This window comes from Cherax quadricarinatus, chromosome 20 (genome assembly GCF_038502225.1).
Source record: "Cherax quadricarinatus isolate ZL_2023a chromosome 20, ASM3850222v1, whole genome shotgun sequence".
NCBI lineage: Eukaryota > Metazoa > Arthropoda > Malacostraca > Decapoda > Parastacidae > Cherax > Cherax quadricarinatus.
Window position 1 is genome coordinate 12,933,023 of NC_091311.1, and position 24,632 is coordinate 12,957,654.

Here is a 24,632-nt window from a genome sequence, read left to right on the forward strand (position 1 = left end):
ATATATATATATATATATATGTATGTATGTGTGTGTGTGTGTGTATTTGGAGATGCAGAGAGAGAGAGAGAGAGAGAGAGAGAGAGAGAGAGGGAAACATTACTATTAATATGCTTCATGCAGCTGGTGATCCTATGAATTTTGTAGTAATCTTTACAAAATAAGTTTTAATGAGCTTATATAGATAAATCAAAGGCAACAGGTAAAGTTTGAGGCGTATGTATAAAAATAAATCAAATTATTCTAGCTTCTAATATTGTTGTCTCAGAAATTTTGAGCATTTTTGATTATTAACAAGACAGCACAGAGTGCAGCTCCAGCTTGTACATTGTCTTGCCTGCTGACCTTTTGGTCTATACGTCTTACATCACACATCTTACATTAATGTATTAAGCCACACCTAATAAAAAGACCTTACCAAGAGAGATACGTGTCTGTTCATTCTTACCAGTGATCACTATTCCCATTTGTTTAGATTCCTCTAAAATATACACTTCGTTAGTTTCAGTTGCTATATTGGTGTAGTTTAACACAGCACTATATAATACTGGCGGGAATAGTGTTCAAATTATGTTGTACTTAGTGAACCACGGCTGCTGCTTTTGAGTCCTAACCTTGTATCATTCGTGTTCCAGCACCGCAGATTCCAAAGTCCATTATTGTCATTCCATTGCCCTAATGTGTAAAACAATGGAATCAGCAATATTTATATTGTCATTTTTATTTCATCCTCGGCTACTGTACACAGTCCACACAATTCTAAAAACACGCCAATATGCCATCTATAACTAGTTTCCATTATTCCTCTGGTCCCATTAGATCAAGACGGCGACGTTGCGCGACCTTCGACAGTTGAATGTCTATAGGAAGAGTTGTATCGTAGAGGGAAGGCGCCCTGAAGATTATCCCACACGTGCCCAGAACACAAGCCACCATGAAGATCCATAGGAAGAGGCGGTCCAAAACCATCGCCACATATCGCCAGTCGTCCTCGATCTGCAAATTAAAAGAATCAGTATTTGATTTGAAAGCTAGCTACCGAGGCTTCCCATGTCAGACTACGCTCTAAAAAAGATGCAAATAAATACAATAAGATTCATCCAACTAAGTATATTTATACATCACAAGGAGGTTAGCACGTCCGAAACTGGCGGAGTTATATTCTGAATAATATTGCTGGAAGAAACTCACTGTTAGATTAGAACAACAGAGATTCGACATGCAAAGTTGCGTGCAAATAGCTATAACGGTCTGGACTAGTATATACATAGTTTAATGCTGGGAAAGAAGGTAAGTTACGGACACGGAAAGAACATATTTGACGTAGGAAACACATATATTATTCTATCCTGTTTAGCTAGAAAACAAAAATAAATCGTAAAACATGTACTGGCGGGCCCCAGTTTACAGCGCATTGCTTTACCACGTTTCGCAAATTCAGCAGTTTTTAATTGTTCCTATTCTTCATTTATTTAGGCTTCCTAAAATATATACAAGTATATTCACCACTCACTATAACCTAAAAGACTATATTTCACTTTAAAGCGATTTTTTCTTTACAACAGTAGCCTGATACCTAATATGCTGTATAATCAGCCTTCCCCCCACCACCACTGCTGCCGGGGTACTGGCCTAATCAGGTATAAATTGCGACACATCTCTTCAGCTTTCCACGAACTGTTAGAGGGACTTAAGGCATCCCCAATATTTAAACTGCTTAAATTTATATGAGGACATTTGTCTGCACATTATATCTGCCAATTTGTTTAACTTAAACTGATACACTAGTGTGCGGTAATATTGTAGAGTAGAAACTACAAGTGACCCAATGAGTATCATCAATGGCTTTCCATCTCTTGTTAAGAAGATGCATAAGGTAAAAGAAACAGTGATATATAGCCCATTCATTGAACAATAGGAGACTGAGGGAGAGCATAATAAGAACAGTAGGAGAGCAAACAGAACCAAGGCAAAGCTTCTGATAGAAGGGGACTTCAATAACATGCAAATAGACTGTGATAACTACGAACCACATGGAGGGCCAGAAATATGGGGAGTTAAATTAATGGAAGCAGCAATGGAATATTTCATAACCCAACTTGTAAAAGAATTCGCAAAAATGAAGGTAGTGGACGAACCAGTTCGACCTGGCCTAGTTTTCTCTAGAAACCTACTCAAAGTAGCATTCAAACACTCCGTCAAGCAAGTATCTACAGAACACTTTCTCTTGTGACCCTTGAGCTGAGCACCTGCTCAGCATAATGCCGCCTAGGTCACTGCTCATTGACCAACAGGCCTTCCTCCTGCTCACGCATCCCTCTCTGGAAATATGGGACGGCGTCTTTCTTACTACACTTGGCCTACTTGTACAGAATCCTAATAAATCCCAATAGCAAGCTATGTAAGCTTTCAACCCGCTCTTCTACTTGAAATTCTACCTCCACTACAAGTTCTTCAAATCAAGTATATTTGATTGTCAGCAATGCACCTAGCCAGCGGTGGCCATCCCAGGGGGCGGAGGGAGTGAGCAACACTTCAGCACACTAGCACACAGCCTGTTGATTGCCACGACCTCAGCGTCTAAGATCTTTCCATCAGTCAACCTGCACTGCAATACCAGTACGTTTGAGAAAGCTGTTTTTTTTCTATTAAAATTTCTATTCTTGTATCTAATTTTTCGCCGGCGTCAACTTGGATTTATTGCCTCCAAGTGTTAACCTGTGCGGCGATGCCAAGTCACGTTTGACAAGCCTGCACCATCCTGAGTCACCAGCAAGCTTTCTATCATCTACAGCCATTCGTGCTAACTGCTGTAGCAAGAGGTGAAGTTCCGTGTGTTTTCCGTGCTGAAAGTGTTATTCTGTGCGATGTCATAAAAATGAACTAAATAAACAAATAGCTGGCATCGTATACAACAATTATAAATTCTTAATTTACCCTCAGTAACAACACCCAGATGAATTACTGAGACATCTGCATCTTCTCCTGGCCATACATATTGACAAATTTATTGACTCCTCGAAACGCTTGCATAATCAATGACAATACGTCTGATCATTACACAACCTTTCTTGTTACAAACATAACCAAATTACTAACCTATATCTCATTTAGGTTCCACGACGAGGTTTCAGCTTATAACAATGAAAAACGAGCAATCGTCTTTTAACCCTTGGGCCGAGAGGACGTGAGCCGAGACTGTTCCCTATCGCCAGCTGGTGGCAGTTTGTTTTCGCAATGTGGTGCTGGCTGGTAGGCACTGTGTCAACACTGTGTGTATTGAACTGATCCGTGGGGCTGTGTCTGGGCCAACTACAACTATGTTATTGCCGGCTATCATTCGTGATACCTGTGGCATCGTCAATGATGATTTATATGGTGTGACATTGAATGGTGCTTCCAGGATTTTTGTGAAGTTCTGCACCGCTGGTTTTTATCAGACAGTGGTGGCACGGTATCAGGATATCAGTCTTCCTGTTAACCATGCAGTTTCTGTGAAACTCCATGATGTTTGACGTTATAATACATGGGTGAAAATCCGTAATGTACCGTCTTGTGCCAAATTTGTCGAAAGCTGCATGTAGATCCGATTCATCAGCCTTGAAGCTGATGAATCGGATCTACATGCAGCTTTCGACAAATTTGGCACAATACACATGGTATGGTTGGGAGGTGGTCTGATGGGCTGTATGCTGGGCTTCCTGAAGGTATGTTCACATTAAAGATGACACTACTACATCCGATACCATCCTATGTCATCTTCGACGACTTCCGAACTCATGTGATGGTGACTTACACGGGAGCATATGATCACATCTCACATCGCTGCACAGTGTGTTCGCCGACAGGGCCCCAGGGATGATGGGCGATGCACAGAGTCCCAGGAGGAACATGAAGAGCCGACTCCGCCTTGTGTGTTGGTGCCTTCACCGGGCATGGCGTGGAGGTGGAGAGGACTGAGATGACGGAAACAGCATGTGCCACGCATCCCGGGGGACTGCCTTCTTCGGAGACTGACCTTGAGGATGGCAAGGTCGTACCAGCAGTGGTCGTCGGTGACATGGAGGCCTTGATTGCCTCTGTCCTGGATGATCTGTTGGGTACCCAGGGCATGATTGCTGTGCTGGATGTTGCACTAGATCTTGGGTCTACTGTAGATGCAGACGTGGTCGACAGCGGTATGCCAGTGGTTGGTGTTGCTGCAGACTTGCTGATTCATACTGTGGAAGTGGACGTACATCAGGCCTGCCCTCCAGAGGATATGATGCAGGTGGACAGTGAGTCACGCAAGCGTGCAGCTGTTCCTGACACGGAGGACGTGCTGACACCTGCTCATCAAATGGGTAAAAAAATGAGTAAAAAGACATGGGCAGATGTGACGCTGAGAGGTCCCGGTGGTCCTAAGGGGCTGGTCCCAGTGAAAGGAAATTCTAAGGGAGGGGGCAGACAGAGGGGATAACAAATGGACAGGGGGAGAAAGGCACATTGGTGTCAAAAGGAAAGCCCCATTGTCTGTTTGAAGTGCTTAACACTTAATATCAGTGGTTTGAGGTCTGCAAGGAAGTGTAAATGGTTCCGGGAATTTTTAGTACGTTACAGCGTAGATGTTGTGTTTGTTCAAGAACACAATTATAAGCCAGGATGTGTATTAATGATAGAGGGTTTCATGTATACGTGGCACACACAAGATTGAAAGGAGATATGGCAATCATGATTAGGGAGACTAGCCCATTTGTTGTGTGGCATTGTGAAGAAGGTGGGGAGGGAAGGGTGGTCAGGGTTGAAGGGTTATGGGGAGGGATCGGGCCACCTTTGTGTATGTGGACCGGCAAAGGGGGATGGTCGTGTGAAGAATAGGTTCATGAGGGAGGTTTTAGTATATCATCTGAGGTCACTTCATGCAGTGACAGTCATAGCTGGTGATTGGATTTGTGTCATCAGGCGTAAGGATGTGGAACTATGGGGTTCGGGGTATTGTTGTATGGTTTTGGAGGATTTGTTGACTGGAAACACCAACGTCAAAGACCTGGGAGTGATCATGTCGGAGGATCTCACCTTCAAGGACCATAACATTGTATCAATCGCATCTGCTAGAAAAATGACAGGATGGATAATGAGAACCTTCAAAACTAGGGAGGCCAAGCCCATGATGACACTCTTCAGGTCACTTGTTCTATCTAGGCTGGAATATTGCTGCACACTAACAGCACCTTTCAAGGCAGGTGAAATTGCCGACCTAGAAAATGTACAGAGAACTTTCACGGCACGCATAACGGAGATAAAACACCTCAATTATTGGGAGCGCTTGAGGTTCCTAAACCTGTATTCCCTGGAACGCAGGAGGGAGAGATACATGATTATATACACCTGGAAAATCCTAGAGGGACTAGTACCGAACTTGCACACGAAAATCACTCATTACGAAAGCAAAAGACTTGGCAGACGATGCACCATCCCCCCAATGAAAAGCAGGGGTGTCACTAGCACGTTAAGAGACCATACAATAAGTGTCAGGGGCCCGAGACTGTTCAACTGCCTCCCAGCACACATAAGGGGGATTACCAACAGACCCCTGGCAGTCTTCAAGCTGGCACTGGACAAGCACCTAAAGTCAGTTCCGGATCAGCCGGGCTGTAGCTCGTATGTTGGTTTGCGTGCAGCCAGCAGCAACAGCCTGGTTGATCAGGCTGTGATCCACCAGGAGGCCTGGTCTCAGACCGGGCCGCGGGGGCGTTGACCCCCGGAACTCTCTCCAGGTAAACTCCAGGGGTGGGGTTAATAGATGTGGAGGGGTGCTGGGGGGATTGTGCACACTTTTGTACATCGTGGGTGCATGGCCAGGCTTGACAGACTGTATGTGCCTTGCACGGTCGAAGTACAGCAGGTAAGTGTTGGATTTGGTTTACTCCAGTTTAGGGTGGGAGGGATTGCCTAGACGATATGGGAGTTATTGGAAATTGAATGTCTGGTTGCTCCAAGGGGGGGGGATGGGGGGAGTCATTTGCAAAATTGTGGGTGAGTTTGTGGAATTGGGTGCCTGGGGAGGGGGTTTTGGTTAGTTGGTCCGAAACAGTGGAGTAGACACGCATTAGAGACTTCTATGTTCGATGTGGGTGGGAGGAAAACCAGTTGGCGTATGGGCTTATAGGGTATCTTGAAGGGAAGCTGAGGAATTGTTATGGGGGTGGAGATACAAAATACCCTGTTGCATAAATTGAGGGGTTAAAAGATAATATACAGGTCTTGCAAAATGGTGCATGTGTATTGGGAGATTTGGAGGAGGTACTCTGCGGGGATCGACCGTTGATTTATGTTTTGAGGGGGCAGAGACAGAAGAGATTGGCCACAGAAATACTGGGATTGCATGTGCATGCGAGGATGGAGGGGTATCGGGAGGGTCAGGTGTTGGTCACGATGGAGGGTATGGGTAGATATGTTGATGAATGGTTCAGGTCGTATATGGCAAGTGTGGGTATAAGTGAAGCGGCTCTACAGGACATGGGGCTTTGGATGCAATGTGTGCTTGAGAGGGTGGATAGGAAGGCTTTAGGGGGTCCTATTCTGGAGTGTGAGGTATGGCAAGCATTGTTGGGCATGAGCTCGGGTAAAGCATTGGGCATAAATGGTTTGCCGTATGATTTCTATGTCATGCATTGGGGGTTTTAAAGGGGTTTTTAGTGAGGTTGTTTATTATGATAAAAGGGAAGGGGGATGATGGGGGAATTGCAACGGACGGCAGTCAGGGTGTTGGTGCCAAAGGGAGCCCAACAGTCTACAGTGCAGGATCATAGGGTTATATCGCTCATATGCAGCAATTATAAGTTATCTGCAAGAATTTTTGGAAATCGATTGAAAAGGGTATTTGATAAGGTTATAGATGGGAGACAATATGGGGTACCAGGTAGGTCTATGTTTAAGGGGCATGGATTCATAAGGGGCTTTATAGAGCAGTGGCAGGGGTTGGGAGGGGGTACTGTGATGCCCCTGGGCTACAGGCACTGTGAGGCCCCTGGGCTATAGGTACTGTGAGGCCCCTGGGCTACAGGTACTGTGATGCCTCTGGGCTATTGGTACTGTGATGCCCCTGGGCTACAGGTACTGTGATGCCCCTGGGCTACAGGTACTGTGAGGCCCTGGGCTACAGGTACTGTGAGGCCCCTGGGCTACAGGTACTGTGAGGCCCCTGGGCTACAGGTACTGTGAAGCCCCTGGGCTATAGGAACTGTGATGCCCCAGTGATGTTCTCAAAAGGAAAAAAAAATTCCCAACAGCCCAAGACTGTTCAACTGCCTCCCAGCATACATAAGGGGGATTACAAAAAGTCCCCTGGCTGTCTTCAAGAAGGCGCTGTATAGGCACCTAAAGTCAGTACCCGACCGGGCCAGGCTGTGGTTCGTAAGTCGGTTTGCGTGTGGCAACAGCCAGGTTGATCAGGCTCTGATCCAGCACGAGGCCTGGTCACAGACCGGGCCGCGGAGGCGTTGATCCCCGAAACCCTCTCCAGGTATAACACAGGTAGAAATCAACAGTTCATCATATACATGATGAAATAACATACTATAATTATAAACTTGCAGCAGTAACCGTGAACGCTTTTCACTTAATCTCTGGAGGTCCTCCAGCTTGCAGAGGCCCCTGGGCTGCAGCACCTGGAGGTCCTCCAGCTTGCAGAGGCCCCTGGGCTGTAGCACCTGGAGGTCCTTCAGCTTGCAGAGGCCCCTGGGCTGTAGCACCTGGAGGTCCTCCAGCTTGCAGAGGCCCCTGGGCTGCAGCACCTGGAGGTCCTCCAGCTTGCAGAGGCCCCTGGGCTGCAGCACCTGGAGGTCCTCCAGCTTGCAGAGGCCCCTGGGCTGCAGCACCTGGAGGTCTTCCAGCTTGCAGAGGCCCCTGGGGTGTAGCACCTGGAGGTCCTTCAGCTTGCAGAGGCCCCTGGGCTGTAGCACCTGGAGGTCCTCCAGCTTGCAGAGGCCCCTGGGCTGCAGCACCTGGAGGTCCTCCAGCTTGCAGAAGCCCCTGGGCTGCAGCACCTGGAGGTCCTCCAGCTGGCGGAGGACCCTGGGCTGCAGCACCTGGAGGTCCTTCAGCTGGCGGAGGACCCTGGGCTGCAGCACCTGGAGGTCCTCCAACTGGCGGAGGCCCCTGGGCTGGTAGCATCTGGAGGTCCTCCAGCTTGCAGAGGCCCCTGGGCTGCAGCACCTGGAGGTCCTTCAGCTTGCGGAGGCCCCTGGGCTGCAGCACCTGGAGGTCCTTCAGCTGGCGGAGGACCCTGGGCTGCAGCACCTGACAATATAAGGGATGTATAAGAGATGTTTCAACATTCGGCATCTTGTTGAAGCACTTACTGCTATTACTGTTACCTACCACTATTACTAACTTCCACTACTATTACTGTTACTACATTAACGCTACTGTCTCCTTCCATTCTACCACTCCTGTCCACCCCTCCCCCTCCTATATATTCTGGCTCTTTTTCCTTCAAGTTTGTCTGTGTGACTAGTTAATGGTGCAAATCGGACCGTAACGTGGTAATAAGTCTCAGTCTTCTATATGCTGGCTATTTGTGAATAATTATGAAGGCGCCCAACGAATCAAAAAGAAGACTCATGAAATCGTAATGACAAGATTGCAAACAAATCATACCACGAGTGAACTTAGAACCCGCGATCAGAGAGTTCTAACTCCGGGTTCTAACCCCGCTCGTGGTATGGTTTAATTAAAAAGAACTTTGTTGGTCCTAATCTTATTAGCATTCATCATAATGTTCTCACTGTCATCAATAAATATACTCTACTTCAGTATTCACCATTTTCCTTTCTATTCCACACAGTTACATTAAATCTCCGTTTGTTATAAATCATAAAGCAACATGCCAGCCATACTCTCCATCCTGGCCATGGTATTCCATGCACATCGACCCGCCGGACAAGCTCTGCATGCATCCACAACATCGACCTTCAATGAGTGAGCTCTTTTCTCTGAGTTTGGATCGATAAAAACCTCTCCCTCAGGGAACACTTCCGGGATCAGAAAAACCCAGGGCTCGAGCAATGGCTGTCCTCAGGATGTACTATTCAGACCCTGTGCTCGCTTGTCGAGTGCGGGGCGATGGCACTGATGCACTAGTCATACAAACTTGCGACATATTGAATGTCGTCTAGAAGACTGCAGCCCACACTCGGGGCACCGACCTCGACAAATAGAAGGTGACAGCTGGCTGGTTACGCAAGGCAGAGAGATGATCAGTGTGTTATTAAAATGGTACATGTTTGGTAAGTTTGGGGTGACAGGTGTAAATGATAATGGGAGCCCTTTGATTGAACTTTGTATAGAAAGGGGTTTAGTTATAGGTAATACATATTTAAAGAAAAAGAGGATAAATAAGTATACAAGATATGATGTAGGGCGAAATGACAGTAGTTTGTTGGATTATGTATTGATAGATAAAAGACTGTTTAGTAGACTTCAGGATGTACATGTTTATAGAGGGGCCACAGATATATCAGATCACTTTCTAGTTGTAGCTACACTGAGAGTAAAAGGTAGATGGGATACAAGGAGAATAGAAGCATCAGGGAAGAGAGAGGTGAAGGTTTATAAACTAAAAGAGGAGGCAGTTAGGGTAAGATATAAACAGCTATTGGAGGATAGATGGGCTAATGAGAGCATAGGCAATGGGGTCGAAGAGGTATGGGGTAGGTTTAAAAATGTAGTGTTAGAGTGCTCAGCAGAAGTTTGTGGTTACAGGAAAGTGGGTACGGGAGGGAAGAGGAGCGATTGGTGGAATGATGATGTAAAAAGAGTAGTAAAGGAGAAAAAGTTAGCATATGAGAAGTTTTTACAAAGTAGAAGTGATGCAAGGAGGGAAGAGTATATGGAGAAAAAGAGAGAGGTTAAGAGAGTGGTGAAGCAATGTAAAAAGAGAGCAAATGAGAGAGTGGGTGAGATGTTATCAACAAATTTTGTTGAAAAGAAAAAGTTTTGGAGTGAGATTAACAAGTTAAGAAAGCCTAGAGAACAAATGGATTTGTCAGTTAAAATTAGGAGAGGAGAGTTATTAAATGGAGAGTTAGAGGTATTGGGAAGATGGAGGGAATATTTTGAGGAATTGTTAAATGTTGATGAAGATAGGGAAGCTGTGATTTCGTGTATAGGGCAAGGAGGAATAACATCTTGTAGGAGTGAGGAAGAGCCAGTTGTAAGTGTGGGGGAAGTTCGTGAGGCAGTAGGTAAAATGAAAGGGGGTAAGGCAGCTGGGATTGATGGGATGAAGATAGAAATGTTAAAAGCAGGTGGAGATATAGTTTTGGAGTGGTTGGTGCAATTATTTAATAAATGTATGGAAGAGGGTTAGGTACCTAGGGATTGGCAGAGAGCATGCATAGTTCCTTTATATAAAGGCAAAGGGGATAAAAGAGAGTGCAAAAATTATAGGGGGATAAGTCTGTTGAGTATACCTGGTAAAGTGTATGGTAGAGTTATTATTGAAAGAATTAAGAGTAAGACGGAGAATAGGATAGCAGATGAACAAGGAGGCTTTAGGAAAGGTAGGGGGTGTGTGGACCAGGTGTTTACAGTGAAACATATAAGTGAACAGTATTTAGATAAGGCTAAAGAGGTCTTTGTGGCATTTATGGATTTGGAAAAGGCGTATGACAGGGTGGATAGGGGGGAAATGTGGCAGATGTTGCAGGTGTATGGTGTAGGAGGTAGGTTACTGAAAGCAGTGAAGAGTTTTTACGAGGATAGTGAGGCTCAAGTTAGAGTATGTAGGAAAGAGGGAAATTTTTTCCCAGTAAAAGTAGGCCTTAGACAAGGATGTGTGATGTCACCGTGGTTGTTTAATATATTTATAGATGGGGTTGTAAGAGAAGTAAATGCGAGGGTCTTGGCAAGAGGCGTGGAGTTAAAAGATAAAGAATCACACATAAAGTGGGAGTTGTCACAGTTGCTCTTTGCTGATGACACTGTGCTCTTGGGAGATTCTGAAGAGAAGTTGCAGAGATTGGTGGATGAATTTGGTAGGGTGTGCAAAAGAAGAAAATTGAAAGTGAATACAGGAAAGAGTAAGGTTATGAGGATAACAAAAAGATTAGGTGATGAAAGATTGGATATCAGATTGGAGGGAGAGAGTATGGAGGAGGTGAATGTATTCAGATATCTGGGAGTGGACGTGTCAGCAGATGGGTCTATGAAAGATGAGGTGAATCATAGAATTGATGAGGGGAAAAGGGTGAGTGGTACACTTAGGAGTCTGTGGAGACAAAGAATTTTGTCCGTGAGGCAAAGAGGGGAATGTATGAGAGTATAGTTTTACCAACGCTCTTATATGGGTGTGAAGCATGGGCGATGAATGTTGCAGCGAGGAGAAGGCTTTAGGAAGTGGAGATGTCATGTCTGAGGGCAATGTGTGGTGTGAATATAATGCAGAGAATTCGTAGTTTGGAAGTTAGGAGGAGGTGCGGGATTACCAAAACTGTTGTCCAGAGGGCTGAGGAAGGGTTGTTGAGGTGGTTCGGACATGTAGAGAGAATGGAGCGAAACAGAATGACTTCAAGAGAGTATCAGTCTGTAGTGGAAGGAAGGCGGGGTAGGGGTCGGCCTAGGAAAGGTTGGAGGTAGGGGGTAAAGGAGGTTTTGTGTGCGAGGGGCTTGGACTTCCAGCAGGCATGCGTGAGCGTGTTTGATAGGAGTGAATGGAGACAAATGGTTTTTAATACTTGACGTGCTGTTGGAGTGTGAGCAAAGTAACATTTATGAAGGGATTCAGGGAAACCGGCAGGCCGGACTTGAGTCCTGGAGATGGGAAGTACAGTGCCTGCACTCTGAAGGAGGGGTGTTAATGTTGCAGTTTAAAAACTGTAGTGTAAAGCACCCTTCTGGCAAGACAGTGATGGAGTGAATGATGATGAAAGTTTTTCTTTTTCGGGCCACCCTGCCTTGGTGGGAATCGGCCAGTGTGATAATAATAAAAAATGTTGTAGCGGTAGATAAATCAATGTCCCCGTATTGGGGAGAATAATAATAAAAATTAAGTAAAACTGAATCTCGTTAAGCTTAATAAACGTAAATACAAACTGAAGGTTTATTTATATATATTTTTTAAGCTATTCTTTGAGTAGAAGCAGTGTATGTGGTCGCGGGTCAAATCACGGACCTCGGTGTTTGAGATGAGTGTGCTAGCACTCCAGCTACGAGACACCATAACCAATGAGTGACATTTCTTGCCTATCGACTGGTTCATAATCTTAGTAAAATGAAGTATTTACATAGTTTCTATATAAATTCAAAACATTCGATTGTATTCTGCTCACTCTCAGTGGTGATATTTAAGCTCTTCCAAAACTAAACTATCAGTTTTTTTTCTGGAATATTATTAAAATAAAAATTGTTTTGGAGATTAACGGCATTCCTTCATAGTTTATACGTCTTTTATTTCTCACTGTTACTCTGCCCTTCTCTTCCCTTCTCATTTTTCTCCTTTTCTACCTTTCGTTCATACTGGCTTGCACGGCTGACTTAAGTGAGTAATCCCACTAATCCTGATATTTCTCAACGTGAAGATTCGATTCAGGAGCGCAAGTGCCTCATTTAGCGTGGATTTAAGTGTAATTGAATCCCAATCTCCCCCAGAACTTGTCTAAAAATTATATGAGGAGAAACTTTTCACACGCAGTTTACATTTTTTCAGTTGTTTTATATATTTGAATTCCAATCTTTGTGGAATAACACCTTTACAGAACTTTAAAATCTAAATAAATGAAACGAGAGAAGGGAGAGTAAATTTATGAATCGTTCATAATTAACTCGAGATGAAAATTGTTTCGACGTATTATGCTGGAAGTCAAACAATTTAAAAACAGTCTTCTCCAAAAAAAATGATAAATACATAATAAACGATAAGCTAATTGATACGAAACAAAAGACTTTTAAAATCTCCAAGCGAAGGAAACTTTTGTTGTGTTTCCTCAGAGATAAGACGAGTATTGATGTAATATCTGATACTCTAATACTCACCACGAGAAAAAAAACAGCAGCAGCAGCACCAGCATTCATCACATTCATCATTCATCGTCATCATTTTCATTATCATTCATCATCATTTTCATCCTTATAATTATTATCGTCATCATCATCGTCATAATCATAATATTTCTCACATTAGTCATTATTTTCAAAATCAACATCGCACTCATTATTAACATTCTCAAAGATGGTTCCATTACGAGGATCAGGTGCTCAAGATTCAAGAAATTGCACCTGATCTCCCATTCCTTGGACTGAACCTAATTTCTTCCTATTTCCCAGATGCTGTATGATCACTACGAATTTATTGTTTCCCCAAATTTTAATTACAAAAATCATCAGTAGCAGCACTAACAACAGCAGTAGAAACACCATCGACTGCAGCAGCACCATCGGCAGCAGCATTAACAGCAGCACCACTACCACCACCAACAGTACCAGCGGCAGCAGCATAAGCAGCACCAACATCACCACCAACAGTACCAGTGGGAACAACTATAGCAATGCTAGTAGCAGGAGCACTACCACCACCAACAGCACCAGCGGGAACAACTCTAGCAGCAGCAGCAGCAGCAGCAGCGAAAGTATCAGCAGCATCAGCAGCAGCAAAATTAGTAGAAGTATCAGCAGCAGCAAAAGCAGTAGCAACATCAACAGGAGTAGCAGTAGCAGCAGCACCAGCAAAAATCCCTTATGGAATCAGAAGTAGCAGCAGCACCAGCAGCAGCACCAACAACATCCCTTATGAAATCAGAAGTAGCAGCAGTAGCAGCGCTACTAGAAGCAACAGCAGCAGCAGGAGGAACAGCAACAGCAGCATTATCATCATCAGCACCAGTAAAGACAGCAAAAGCACGAGAAACAACAGCAGCAGCCTCAGCAGGATCATAATATTAAGTAGGGTATTAGGAATGATTAAATTCGAGGACGGAGTGGATTCAAGAATCCAGAAGAGGGGTTGATGTGCTTTTTTATGTATAATGATTTTTAAACACCGGCCATCTCCCACCTAGACTAAATTAAAACTACATTCACTATTAATTATTCAACAGCTGTTTTGAATTAAGTGTGAAGTCACTAGAATTTAAATAAACCCTCAAAATGCCACTTCCACAAACGTTCTTCCGAACGCAGACTCTGAACTTTCTATCTCCGGGACATGAGTACAGCTTAGTGGTTTCTCTGAATTTATTCATAAATACGTATTACCTTGCTTGTATTCCAAAAGCATAAGTAATAAAACCCTCTTGCTTCCATTTACTCTGATGTAACAGGCTCACACAAACTGATGTATCCTCACGAGTACTCTTCATGGGCGTTCCTTGGCCATCCTCTGAATCACTCAGAGACAGCAGCTGAGTGGACGTACAGTCAGTATTCATCTGGACAAGTACTGGGACACAAGACAGGAAGTATCCAGATGAATGTAAAGGATTTTGTTTTGCCGGTCAGAAAGAGTCCTTCTACGCAGTAGGGGTCCCGCAGACAGCAGTATCGGCCACGTAAGACTAGGTAAGATGGAGGCAATACTCCCTCCTATTAGCCTCAGGAAACCTCATAATGTAAAACTCACGTTTGTGTCTCATAATTTCTCTCATTTGCTCTGTGGGGACTCCCATTTTTGCGCCGTCAAACTACTTCCGTTGCAATGTTGAACACAGTGCAACAGGTAACACAGGAATTTAGAGCAGATTTTCATATGAGCTTCTGGTGTCCAAATTTCGGATGCTTGAAAAATTGCCTGGGAAAAGTAGGACATTTTTCCGTTTTTGGTCGCATGTACGATGATAACGAAATGTGAAAAAACCGTATCTTACACTAACCTGTTTTGGGTTTATGCCTCCATTTAGAGCATACTTAGACTTTCTAATGTGAACAGAAACTTTCTGTTTCCTTGTTTATATAAGAGGTCAAGCTCAGGGAAGAAGGGATATAGGTTACTAGAGTATTTCTGAAAATAATTTTCTTTAATTCCTAGCCTTCATTCCGGACTAGTTAGCAGGATGACTTAGATCTTTAGTTAATGCAGCAATATGTCGCAGTCAGATAAACTCTGAGATCTTCCCTTCAGGCAGCAGGTGTCTGATTGATCATGTGGGAAGACCTATCCATGCGCTCCTTATGCCTCTCCTAATCTTCGGTCTGTAAATGCAAATCATGTGAATACCAAATCTGAGTGACCCAACGCCTTTTTCATTTTTAGGAATTTGCTTTCTTATAGAATTTTAGGAGTTCCTTGAAGGGCATTACCTCTTTTTTACGTTTCATTTCTCGAATCTGGAATTCAAAGTGATCTTTTCTCTCTGATTTATCAGGAAGCGATCATTTCCTTCTACTACTGGATCCTTCCTAACAACTTACTATACTCAGTGGAGGCTGAGGTGAGAGGGCTGATACCTTTCTGAAGCCCGGGCACTAGTAGACACTTTCACTGAGGGCTTATTCTCAGTCTATGGTGCCTATTACATGTGACTCAAAGAAGCTTTATGATCCATTGTTTGATGTGGAAAATTACTGCAAACCTGTTGGCTACAGAAGAGAATATAGCGCACTACACATTGTTATCGAACTTAAATTCTGATTTATATATTCTTTTATTAGATTTTTATTATATATGGACGTGTGAGGATTCTCCAAAGTTGGCTACAGTCTGTATATTGTATAATCCTCATTTCTTACTCTAAACTTAAGCAAAACGCTTACTACTAATTGATTTCTGCAATGAGCTGCATCTGCAAACTGATGTTGATGTTACCGTTGCTCTACACATTACATGTTGAATATCTGCTTATATGCCTAATTCAATAAAATTTCAAAATTTTCTTCTTTTTCGTTTTAGTGCTTATTAAAGAAGAATTTAATTTTAACCTTTGTTTAATTTTACACATGGACACAAACGTGTGTATCTCTTGATTACAGTATCGCATTCAAAAGCTCTATTTAGGGACTGATCCTTTGGTTAGTTTGACTGGTACCATCTTTCAGCAGCAGCGTTCTTCATCGACACTATGTCGAGGCTTTGTGTTCTCTGTGGTGTTCAGTCTGTTGGACAGTAGCCGTCTATTTCGATTTCTCCAAAAGTTGTTGAATATGAAGTCGTTCAAATTGAGGGTTGATATTTATTATGTGCGCGAGATTTCTTAGAAAAAGTGGTACCTACATGATAGGACTCTAAGCATCATATGGTTTATCATAGCCAAGACGAGTTAGGTGATGTTTCTGATGGAATGATTTGACTGGCCAATAGTGCCGTCCTATAATAATAAAAACACAGTTTGCAGAGAAAATACTTAATCCAACGTTTCGATCAGTGCTAACAGGCTTTATCAAGTCATCCTCTTTTATGAATTATGATTTGATGAACTTGAACCCTGAGAGAAGCGTACTCAGAATAAATACTTGCTTTTAAAACTGTCTCCTTTCAGTGTCCCAGACGAATAAAATGCCTCTTTATATGTACATCTCCATGTACTTAATGGCTAGAAAGAAATATTCTTGAGTCTGCGATTATTAAACACGATAAACATTCGTTATATAATCATAGTTGTGAGTTATTCAAGCTCGAGTCGTTTATAATTGAGGCTATTGTGCACAGTCTAAAACCGGATTCTTATGTGAATGCTCTGGATTGTCAAAGGTGGTACTAGGCACTCGTGCGCTTGAGGCACTGTATGTTTCCCACCCCCTCAGTCTTAGTAAGCGTCCCTAGGAAGGAATCTGCTGGGATTTTTTACTCATTTTTGCAACTTTGCAAGCTCCTGATGAAGTGTTGATTGCAACACGAAAGGCCTAGAGATATTAAAAAGATTAAAATAAAGATTTTATTTCTTTGCAAGGTTACAGTGTGTATTTACAGTTTGATTAGGTAAGTACAAAGGAAGCCACCATCATGCCCGGGCATCGGGCAGTATTCAACTCCCCCTGTGGTTGTTTTGCATCTTGAATCGCTTGTTCACGATTCTTGCATAATATTAATAGGTAAGTATCAGGTTGCGAGAGAGATCCCACCTAGGAGGCACTTTCTGTCCAACTGAATGTAATAATAATAATAATAATAACAATAATAATAATAATAATAATAATAATAATAATAATAATAATAATAATAATAATAATAATAATAAAATTTTATTTCTAAAAGTACATGTACATGGTTTACAGACCATAGCTGACATTAATGACATACTACTGTATAGAAAGGCGCTTGTTATGCTGAGCATTTCGGGCAAATTAGGTCAGTTGTGTCCCAGGATGCGACCCACACCAGTCGACTAACACCCAGGTACCCATTTTATACTGAAGGGTGAACAGGGACAGCAGGTGTCTTATGGAAGCACGCCCTAATGCTTGCCAGCAATACCAGAGGTTCGAGCTCCGGACCTCATCGTGAGAGCTGAGTGCGGTAGCGATTGAGTTACGAGGAATTTGTTATTATTTTACTCTCTGGTTGGATTTCCGATGGCTTTTCTTTCTGTTTCATGGCATCATGGGTTACCAGAAACATCTTGCTACAACATACCTAGTTCATACTACTAATGCAGTTATGTATGTTTATACGCACTCATCTGAATTTTCTTCTAATTTTTATAAGCGTCTTTTCCTTCTAGTGTTTCCTTTCATGTTCATACAATACAACAATCTACTAGATATTACACAGATCAACATCAAAGATTCTACACAGCACAAAAGCATTTTAGAGCATAACATTATGCTTTAGAGCATAACATTATGCTTTAGAGCATAACATTATGCTTTAGAGCATAACATTATGCTTTAGAGCATAACATTATGCTTTAGAGCATAACATTATGCATTAGAGCATAGCATTATGCATTAGAGCATAACATTATGCTTTAGAGCATAACATTATGCTTTAGAGCATAACATTATGCTTTAGAGCATAACATTATGCTTTAGAGCATAACATTATGCTTTAGAGCATAACATTATGCTTTAGAGCATAACATTATGCTTTAGAGCATAACATTATGCATTAGAGCATAGCATTATGCATTAGAGCATAACATTATGCTTTAGAGCATAACATTATGCTTTAGAGCATAACATTATGCTTTAGAGCATAACATTATGCTTTAGAGCATAACATTATGCTTTAGAGCATAACATTATGCTTTAGAGCATAACATTATGCTTTAGAGCATAACATTATGCATTAGAGCATAGCATTATGCATTAGAGCATAACATTATGCTTTAGAGCATAACATTATGCTTTAGAGCATAACATTATGCATTAGAGCATAGCATTATGCATTAGAGCATAACATTATGCTTTAGAGCATAACATTATGCTTTAGAGCATAACATTATGCATTAGAGCATAGCATTATGCATTAGAGCATAACATTATGCTTTAGAGCATAACATTATGCTTTAGAGCATAACATTATGCTTTAGAGCATAACATTATGCTTTAGAGCATAACATTATGCTTTAGAGCATAACATTATGCTTTAGAGCATAACATTATGCTTTAGAGCATAACATTATGCTTTAGAGCATAACATTATGCATTAGAGCATAGCATTATGCATTAGAGCATAACATTATGCTTTAGAGCATAACATTATGCTTTAGAGCATAACATTATGCTTTAGAGCATAACATTATGCATTAGAGCATAACATTATGCTTTAGAGCATAACATTATGGTTTAGAGCATAACATTATGCTTTAGAGCATAACATTATGCTTTAGAGCATAACATTATGCTTTAGAGCATAACATTATGCATTAGAGCATAACATTATGCATTAGAGCATAACATTATGCTTTAGAGCATAACATTATGCTTTAGAGCATAACATTATGCTTTAGAGCATAACATTATGCTTTAGAGCATAACATTATGCATTAGAGCATAACATTATGCTTTAGAGCATAACATTATGCTTTAGAGCATAACATTATGCTTTAGAGCATAACATTATGCATTAGAGCATAACATTATGCTTTAGAGCATAACATTATGCATTAGAACATAACATTATGCTTTAGAGCATAACATTATGCTCTAGAGCATAACATTATGCTTTAGAGCATAACATTATGCATTAGAGCATAACATTATGCTTTAGAGCATAACATTATGCATTAGAGCATAACATTATGCTTTAGAGCATAACATTATGCTTTAGAGCATAACATTATGCTTTAGAGCATAACATTATGCATTAGAGCATAACATTATGCTTTAGAGCATAACATTATGCATTAGAGCATAACATTATGCTTTAGAGCATAACATTATGCTTTAGAGCATAACATTATGCATTAGAGCATAACATTATGCATTAGAGCATAACATTATGCTTTAGAGCATAACATTATGCTTTAGAGCATAACATTATGCTTTAGAGCATAACATTATGCTACAGAGCATAACATTATGCATTAGAGCATAACATTATGCTTTAGAGCATAACATTATGCATTAGAGCATAACATTATGCATTAGAGCATAACATTATGCTTTAGAGCATAATATTATGCTTTAGAGCATAACATTATGCTTTAGAGCATAACATTATGCATTAGAGCATAACATTATGCTTTAGAGCATAACATTATGCTTTAGAGCATAACATTATGCTTTAGAGCATAACATTATGCATTAGAGCATAACATTATGCTTTAGAGCATAACATTATGCATTAGAGCATAACATTATGCTTTAGAGCATAACATTATGCTTTAGAGCATAACATTATGCTTTAGAGCATAACATTATGCATTAGAGCATAACATTATGCTTTAGAGCATAACATTATGCATTAGAGCATAACATTATGCTTTAGAGCATAACATTATGCTTTAGAGCATAACATTATGCTTTAGAGCATAACATTATGCATTAGAGCATAACATTTTGCTTTAGAGCATAACATTATGCTTTAGAGCATAACATTATGCTTTAGAGCATAACATTATGCATTAGAGCATAACATTATGCTTTAGAGCATAACATTATGCATTAGAGCATAACATTATGCTTTAGAGCATAACATTATGCTTTAGAGTATAACATTATGCTTTAGAGCATAATGTTATGCTTTAGAGCATAACATTATGCATTAGAGCATAACATTATGCTTTAGAGCATAACATTATGCTTTAGAGCATAACATTATGCTTTAGAGCATAACATTATGCTTTAGAGCATAACATTATGATTTAGAGCATAACATTATGCTTTAGAGCATAACATTATGCTTTAGAGCATAACATTATGCTTTAGAGCATAACATTATGCTTTAGAGCATAACGTTATGCTTTAGAGCATAACATTAAAGTTTCTCAACAAAGCATCATAATACATAACAGAAATTACTCCACGGAAGAACATATAAAAGTGACTACATAGAACAGCAACTTTTATGAATAACTGCAAAAAAACATATTACTCACCTCTCCGAAAGAGTCGACATTCCTCATGTGTTGCGCTATGTACTCGATGCTTCTGAGAGTACGGTGATCCTGGTAAGGATTTGGCTCCTCTAGTTCTGGCACGAAGGCTACCTCGTGAGCATGCGCTTGGGCATGACACTCAGGGGCGGGCAGAGCTAGATGATCGTCCCCATACCTGTCACGGTCGTACGGTGAAGGTGGTATCGCAGGAATGTCATACGGGTGTTCCTCAAAGGGAAACTTATCAAACCCATCGCTCGAGGGAGTGAAGGATGTATCCCCTCCAGCTGTAATTTCATCTGGACCTTCCTCGTCTTTATTTGGTCGTTCTACCCACAAGAACTTTGGTAACATCTCGATAAAAATCTTCCGCACCCATGGGGCCATTTTGTGCGTCGAGGGAGACCTAAAATTGACGTTCAGGACTCCTATGGTTACCATAACAGACAGCGTTACCAGAATCATAGTGAAGAGCAGATATTTACCCAAAAGAGGCACAGCTAGGGACGTCGGTGGAATAATTTCTGCTAACAAGAGAAAGAACACAGTGAGGGAGAGCAAGATTGAGATACAGAGGGACACCTTCTCGCCAGAGTCCGATGGAAGGTAGAAAACCAATACTGAAAGGAACGAGATACCAACACAGGGTATGATGAGGTTAACGGTGTAGAAGAGCGTTTTCCGTCTCATGGTGATATTGAAGTAGATATCAGGATAGGGTTCCTGGCAGCAGGGGTAGAAGCGTTCATTCCTGAGAGCGGGCACCTTAAGAATGTCCCACTCGACAGAGATGTAGTAGTCGTTGAGGTCTATTCCAGGATCTACTAGGTTACTGCCTCGCTGCTGGTGCAGATGTTGGAGATCAACCTGCAGGTCAACATACCACAGTTAGAAAAGCATATTTTTTTGGTTTGTTAGTGAAAGTTTATTGAATAGAATTTAAGATTTAAGAACAAATGAATGAGACGATACCTGCGTCTGAACACAAAAGGTGATTGAAAATTTGCTGTTGGTCAGTCCGCTTGATTAACTTAATCATTTGATGTACTCAGTAAAATGAAAGGTACCGTTTATCAAGTTCTAGAAAGCAGCAGTGTCAATATATATTTTATTGAAACACAATCATTTCAATGTTCCGTTTTCATGGCATCAGAATTTTATTTACGGGGCTTTTGTATTAAATATTATTCACAAAAAAATACAGTAACTGAGATAAGGGAGATAGCAACAGAATTTGTAGACTAACATTGGAACATGTACTAAGAAAAGTTTAAAAAATGTACTGTAAATCCTTATAATGTAAACGCTGCTAAATATATAATATTTGTTAAATATTCTTGTAAAATATTAAATCTGAGCATCTGATCATTATTCAGTCCAACCTAAGAAACTGGAGTTCGCCTCCTCATTTTTTGATGTACCAGGCATTAAAATTCTTCCAGAAAAAAATATTAGAGGGAACCTTACAATTTCTGACTCCTCACATTTATTTGTTAAATAACAGTTGTAATTTCTAGTAAATTATTCGATTGTGAGCAAAGTAACATTTATGAAGGAATTCAAGGAAACCGGTTAGTTGGACTTAAGTCCTGGAGGTGGGAGGGATAATGCCTGCACTCTGGAGGAGGGGCTGAGGATATCTGTAGTTTTGAACTAGCAAGACAATGATGGTGTGGGTGATGGTGAAAGTGTTTCATCTTTTTTGGGGTCACCCTGGGATACGGCCGGTTTTACCGAATAGGTAAACCTAGCGGTTTTGGCTTAAATAGCAACGCCTTTCTTGCCGAATAAGGCAAGCGAAAATTTGTGTATGCATGAATTTCGCAAAAATCATTCTGAACCTAACGAAAAAGAATATATTTCATTGTGTTTGTTTATTATTAAATTATTGTAAACTTATCTAAAATATATTTAGTTGGATTAGGGTAAATTAAATTAGGGTTGTTATAATAAAGTTAGGTAAGTTTTCTAAAGTTCTTTTGGCACAAAATTATTAATTTATACCTCAACATAAATAAAAAATATATATCTTTAACAGTATAAGAGAAAATTTTAGAAAGGACTTAATTTTAAATGAACTCCTCATTTTTCAAACGTCTCCTTGCGTCATCAGAAGCCATGCAATATTGCAAAAGTATCAACAGGAGGAGTGAGGGAAAGTTTCCTCAGATTAAGGTAGCGTAGTGATGCCAGCCAGTTCCTCTCATATATGGTCAGGACACAGGCAACGTTCGTTACCCAAGCATCCCATTCCCTCACCATCCTTCCCCATTTGGGGAAGGATAGAGAGGGCCTCCGAAGTTTACAGAAAGCGGGAAATAGAATAATAGAAAATTTAATATCCAGCCCTAAGCTACATGTAATCGCCGTCAACAAGTCAGCAGAAGCACCAGTAGTAACAGATTAGTAACAAGCATCAGCAGCAGGAGTAAGAACATCAGCACTAAGAAAAGCAGTAGCAAGCACAGGTAGGTAGGAAGGGAATCAGTGGAGCTGTGGTGAGATATCAGCTTCCTCGGCAGTAAGGCCACACATCTACGATAACATAACTAATTTCCGACTCTGCTTCCGCCAGCTCCCTCAGGCATATGCCAGGGTCAAAGCCTTCGTTAATAGAATTCTCTCTCTGTCTCACTCTTTCTCTCTCTCTCTCTGTCTCTCTTTTTTTCTCTCTCTGTCTCTCTGTGTCTGTCTGTCTGTCTGTCTGTCTGTCTGTCTCTTTCTCTCTCTCTCTCTCTCTCTCTTCTTAAGGCCTTTTATAGTGTTACGTTAAGGTTCCTTCTTTTACTTACAAACTAAGAACTTTTATCTGTCTCAGGTCATCTGGAAGCCTTTTTACTGCTATGAAACATACAAATAGGGAACAAGATGAAGTTGGAGCCATTTGTGGAACAGCGATTTCATTTGGTGAACCGACTTTATTTCTTCAGTGCCATTATGCCGTACTTATTCCATACTCATGTTATTCTTGGAATGAATGATGTCAGATGAAGTGATGTTCTTGAGAGAGGTACAGCCAAAATGAAGTTGTTGTTGTTGTTTGTTGCCCGTCCTGTGTAGAAAATGTGTTCTCGCTTTCCGCGAAGTTTAGCCAAGTGTGGTACCTTGACAGCACTGGCCTCGTACAGTACAGTAAGATCATTCATATTTCTCCGGTGTTGAAGAGTCTGCTGAAATGGCAGATAATTCAACGCCGGGTCTAGGAAAGAGACGTGTCATCTTGCTCTGTTCTCTGTTCTGTCAAGAAGCCATAGATGTGACAGTGACAAATAGTCCAAGAAACTGGGGCAAACTCTAAGTGAAAGTGCATTTATAGCTCGTATAGAGTTTTGTATCTTTACCATCGAACATTTACGAGATATACATTAGTGCTGTTAACTTCTTGGTCACCTTGCTTGCTAGATTTCGGTTTGAAATCAGATTTTTATCACTGTGATATCCACTTCATTCCTGCGTTCCAAAACTCTCCCACTAATCCATCATTACCATGATGGTTCCAAGAGATCATCATCATTTGTGTTTCCTCAGAAGCAAATGTAAGCTGCCATCCTTTTCCCCAGGTTGCAATAATTGTAAGCAGGTGACTGATGTAACAGAAAACAACTGACATTTCTTTTCTTAGATAAGTACTGTAAATGTTAGAGTATAGTCATCTGCATAGGCATGGGATTTTTGGATGAGTTGAAGATCCTTGAAGTAAACATTCCATTCCAATGACTCAAACGCACTACTCAGTGGAACATTGGCACCAATTGATTGTCTTTATGACTCTTTGAGATCTAAACAGAAGATTTTCACTAAGGCGGCACAGTGCAGAGCCAGAGACACAGCATTTTTAATTTTGCCTAGAATCCCTGGTGTCATACTCGGTCCAGAGCGCCAGCTATGCTCAGTGCTACTACACATCTGATTTTGAATTCATCCAGCGACTGATGTCACATAGTAGAAAGGTTAAACAGCATATCAGTAATAGAGTGACCTTTTCTGAAGTTATACAGACGGCCACAAAGAAGCGAGTGGTAGTTGCAAAACAGTATCATATGATGTGAGATAATTCTCCCAAGAATCTTACCAGTGATTGATCGGACTGACACTCGTCAGTACTAGCTGATTTTTCTTTGCTTTTCTTTTCGTGAACAGGGACTTCAGTACTTTTACTTGATTCCAAAAACAAGGCCATTT

The 24,632-nt window shown here is 41.3% G+C and overlaps 1 protein-coding gene across 1 annotated transcript; it reads right to left on the reverse strand.

Annotated features, from left to right (window-relative positions):
• Window positions 1–41: 41 nt before the first annotated feature.
• LOC128699913 (acetylcholine receptor subunit alpha-like 1) lies at window positions 42–24,630 on the reverse strand. The gene is made up of 3 exons (XM_070087084.1): window positions 24,523–24,630; window positions 20,451–21,317; window positions 42–996 (listed from the first exon to the last, which is right to left on the reverse strand). Exons 1-3 carry the CDS (start codon window positions 24,628–24,630, stop codon window positions 799–801), a joined length of 1,173 nt encoding a protein of 390 aa, XP_069943185.1. The 3' UTR covers window positions 42–798.
• Between the last annotated feature and the right edge of the window lie 2 nt (window positions 24,631–24,632).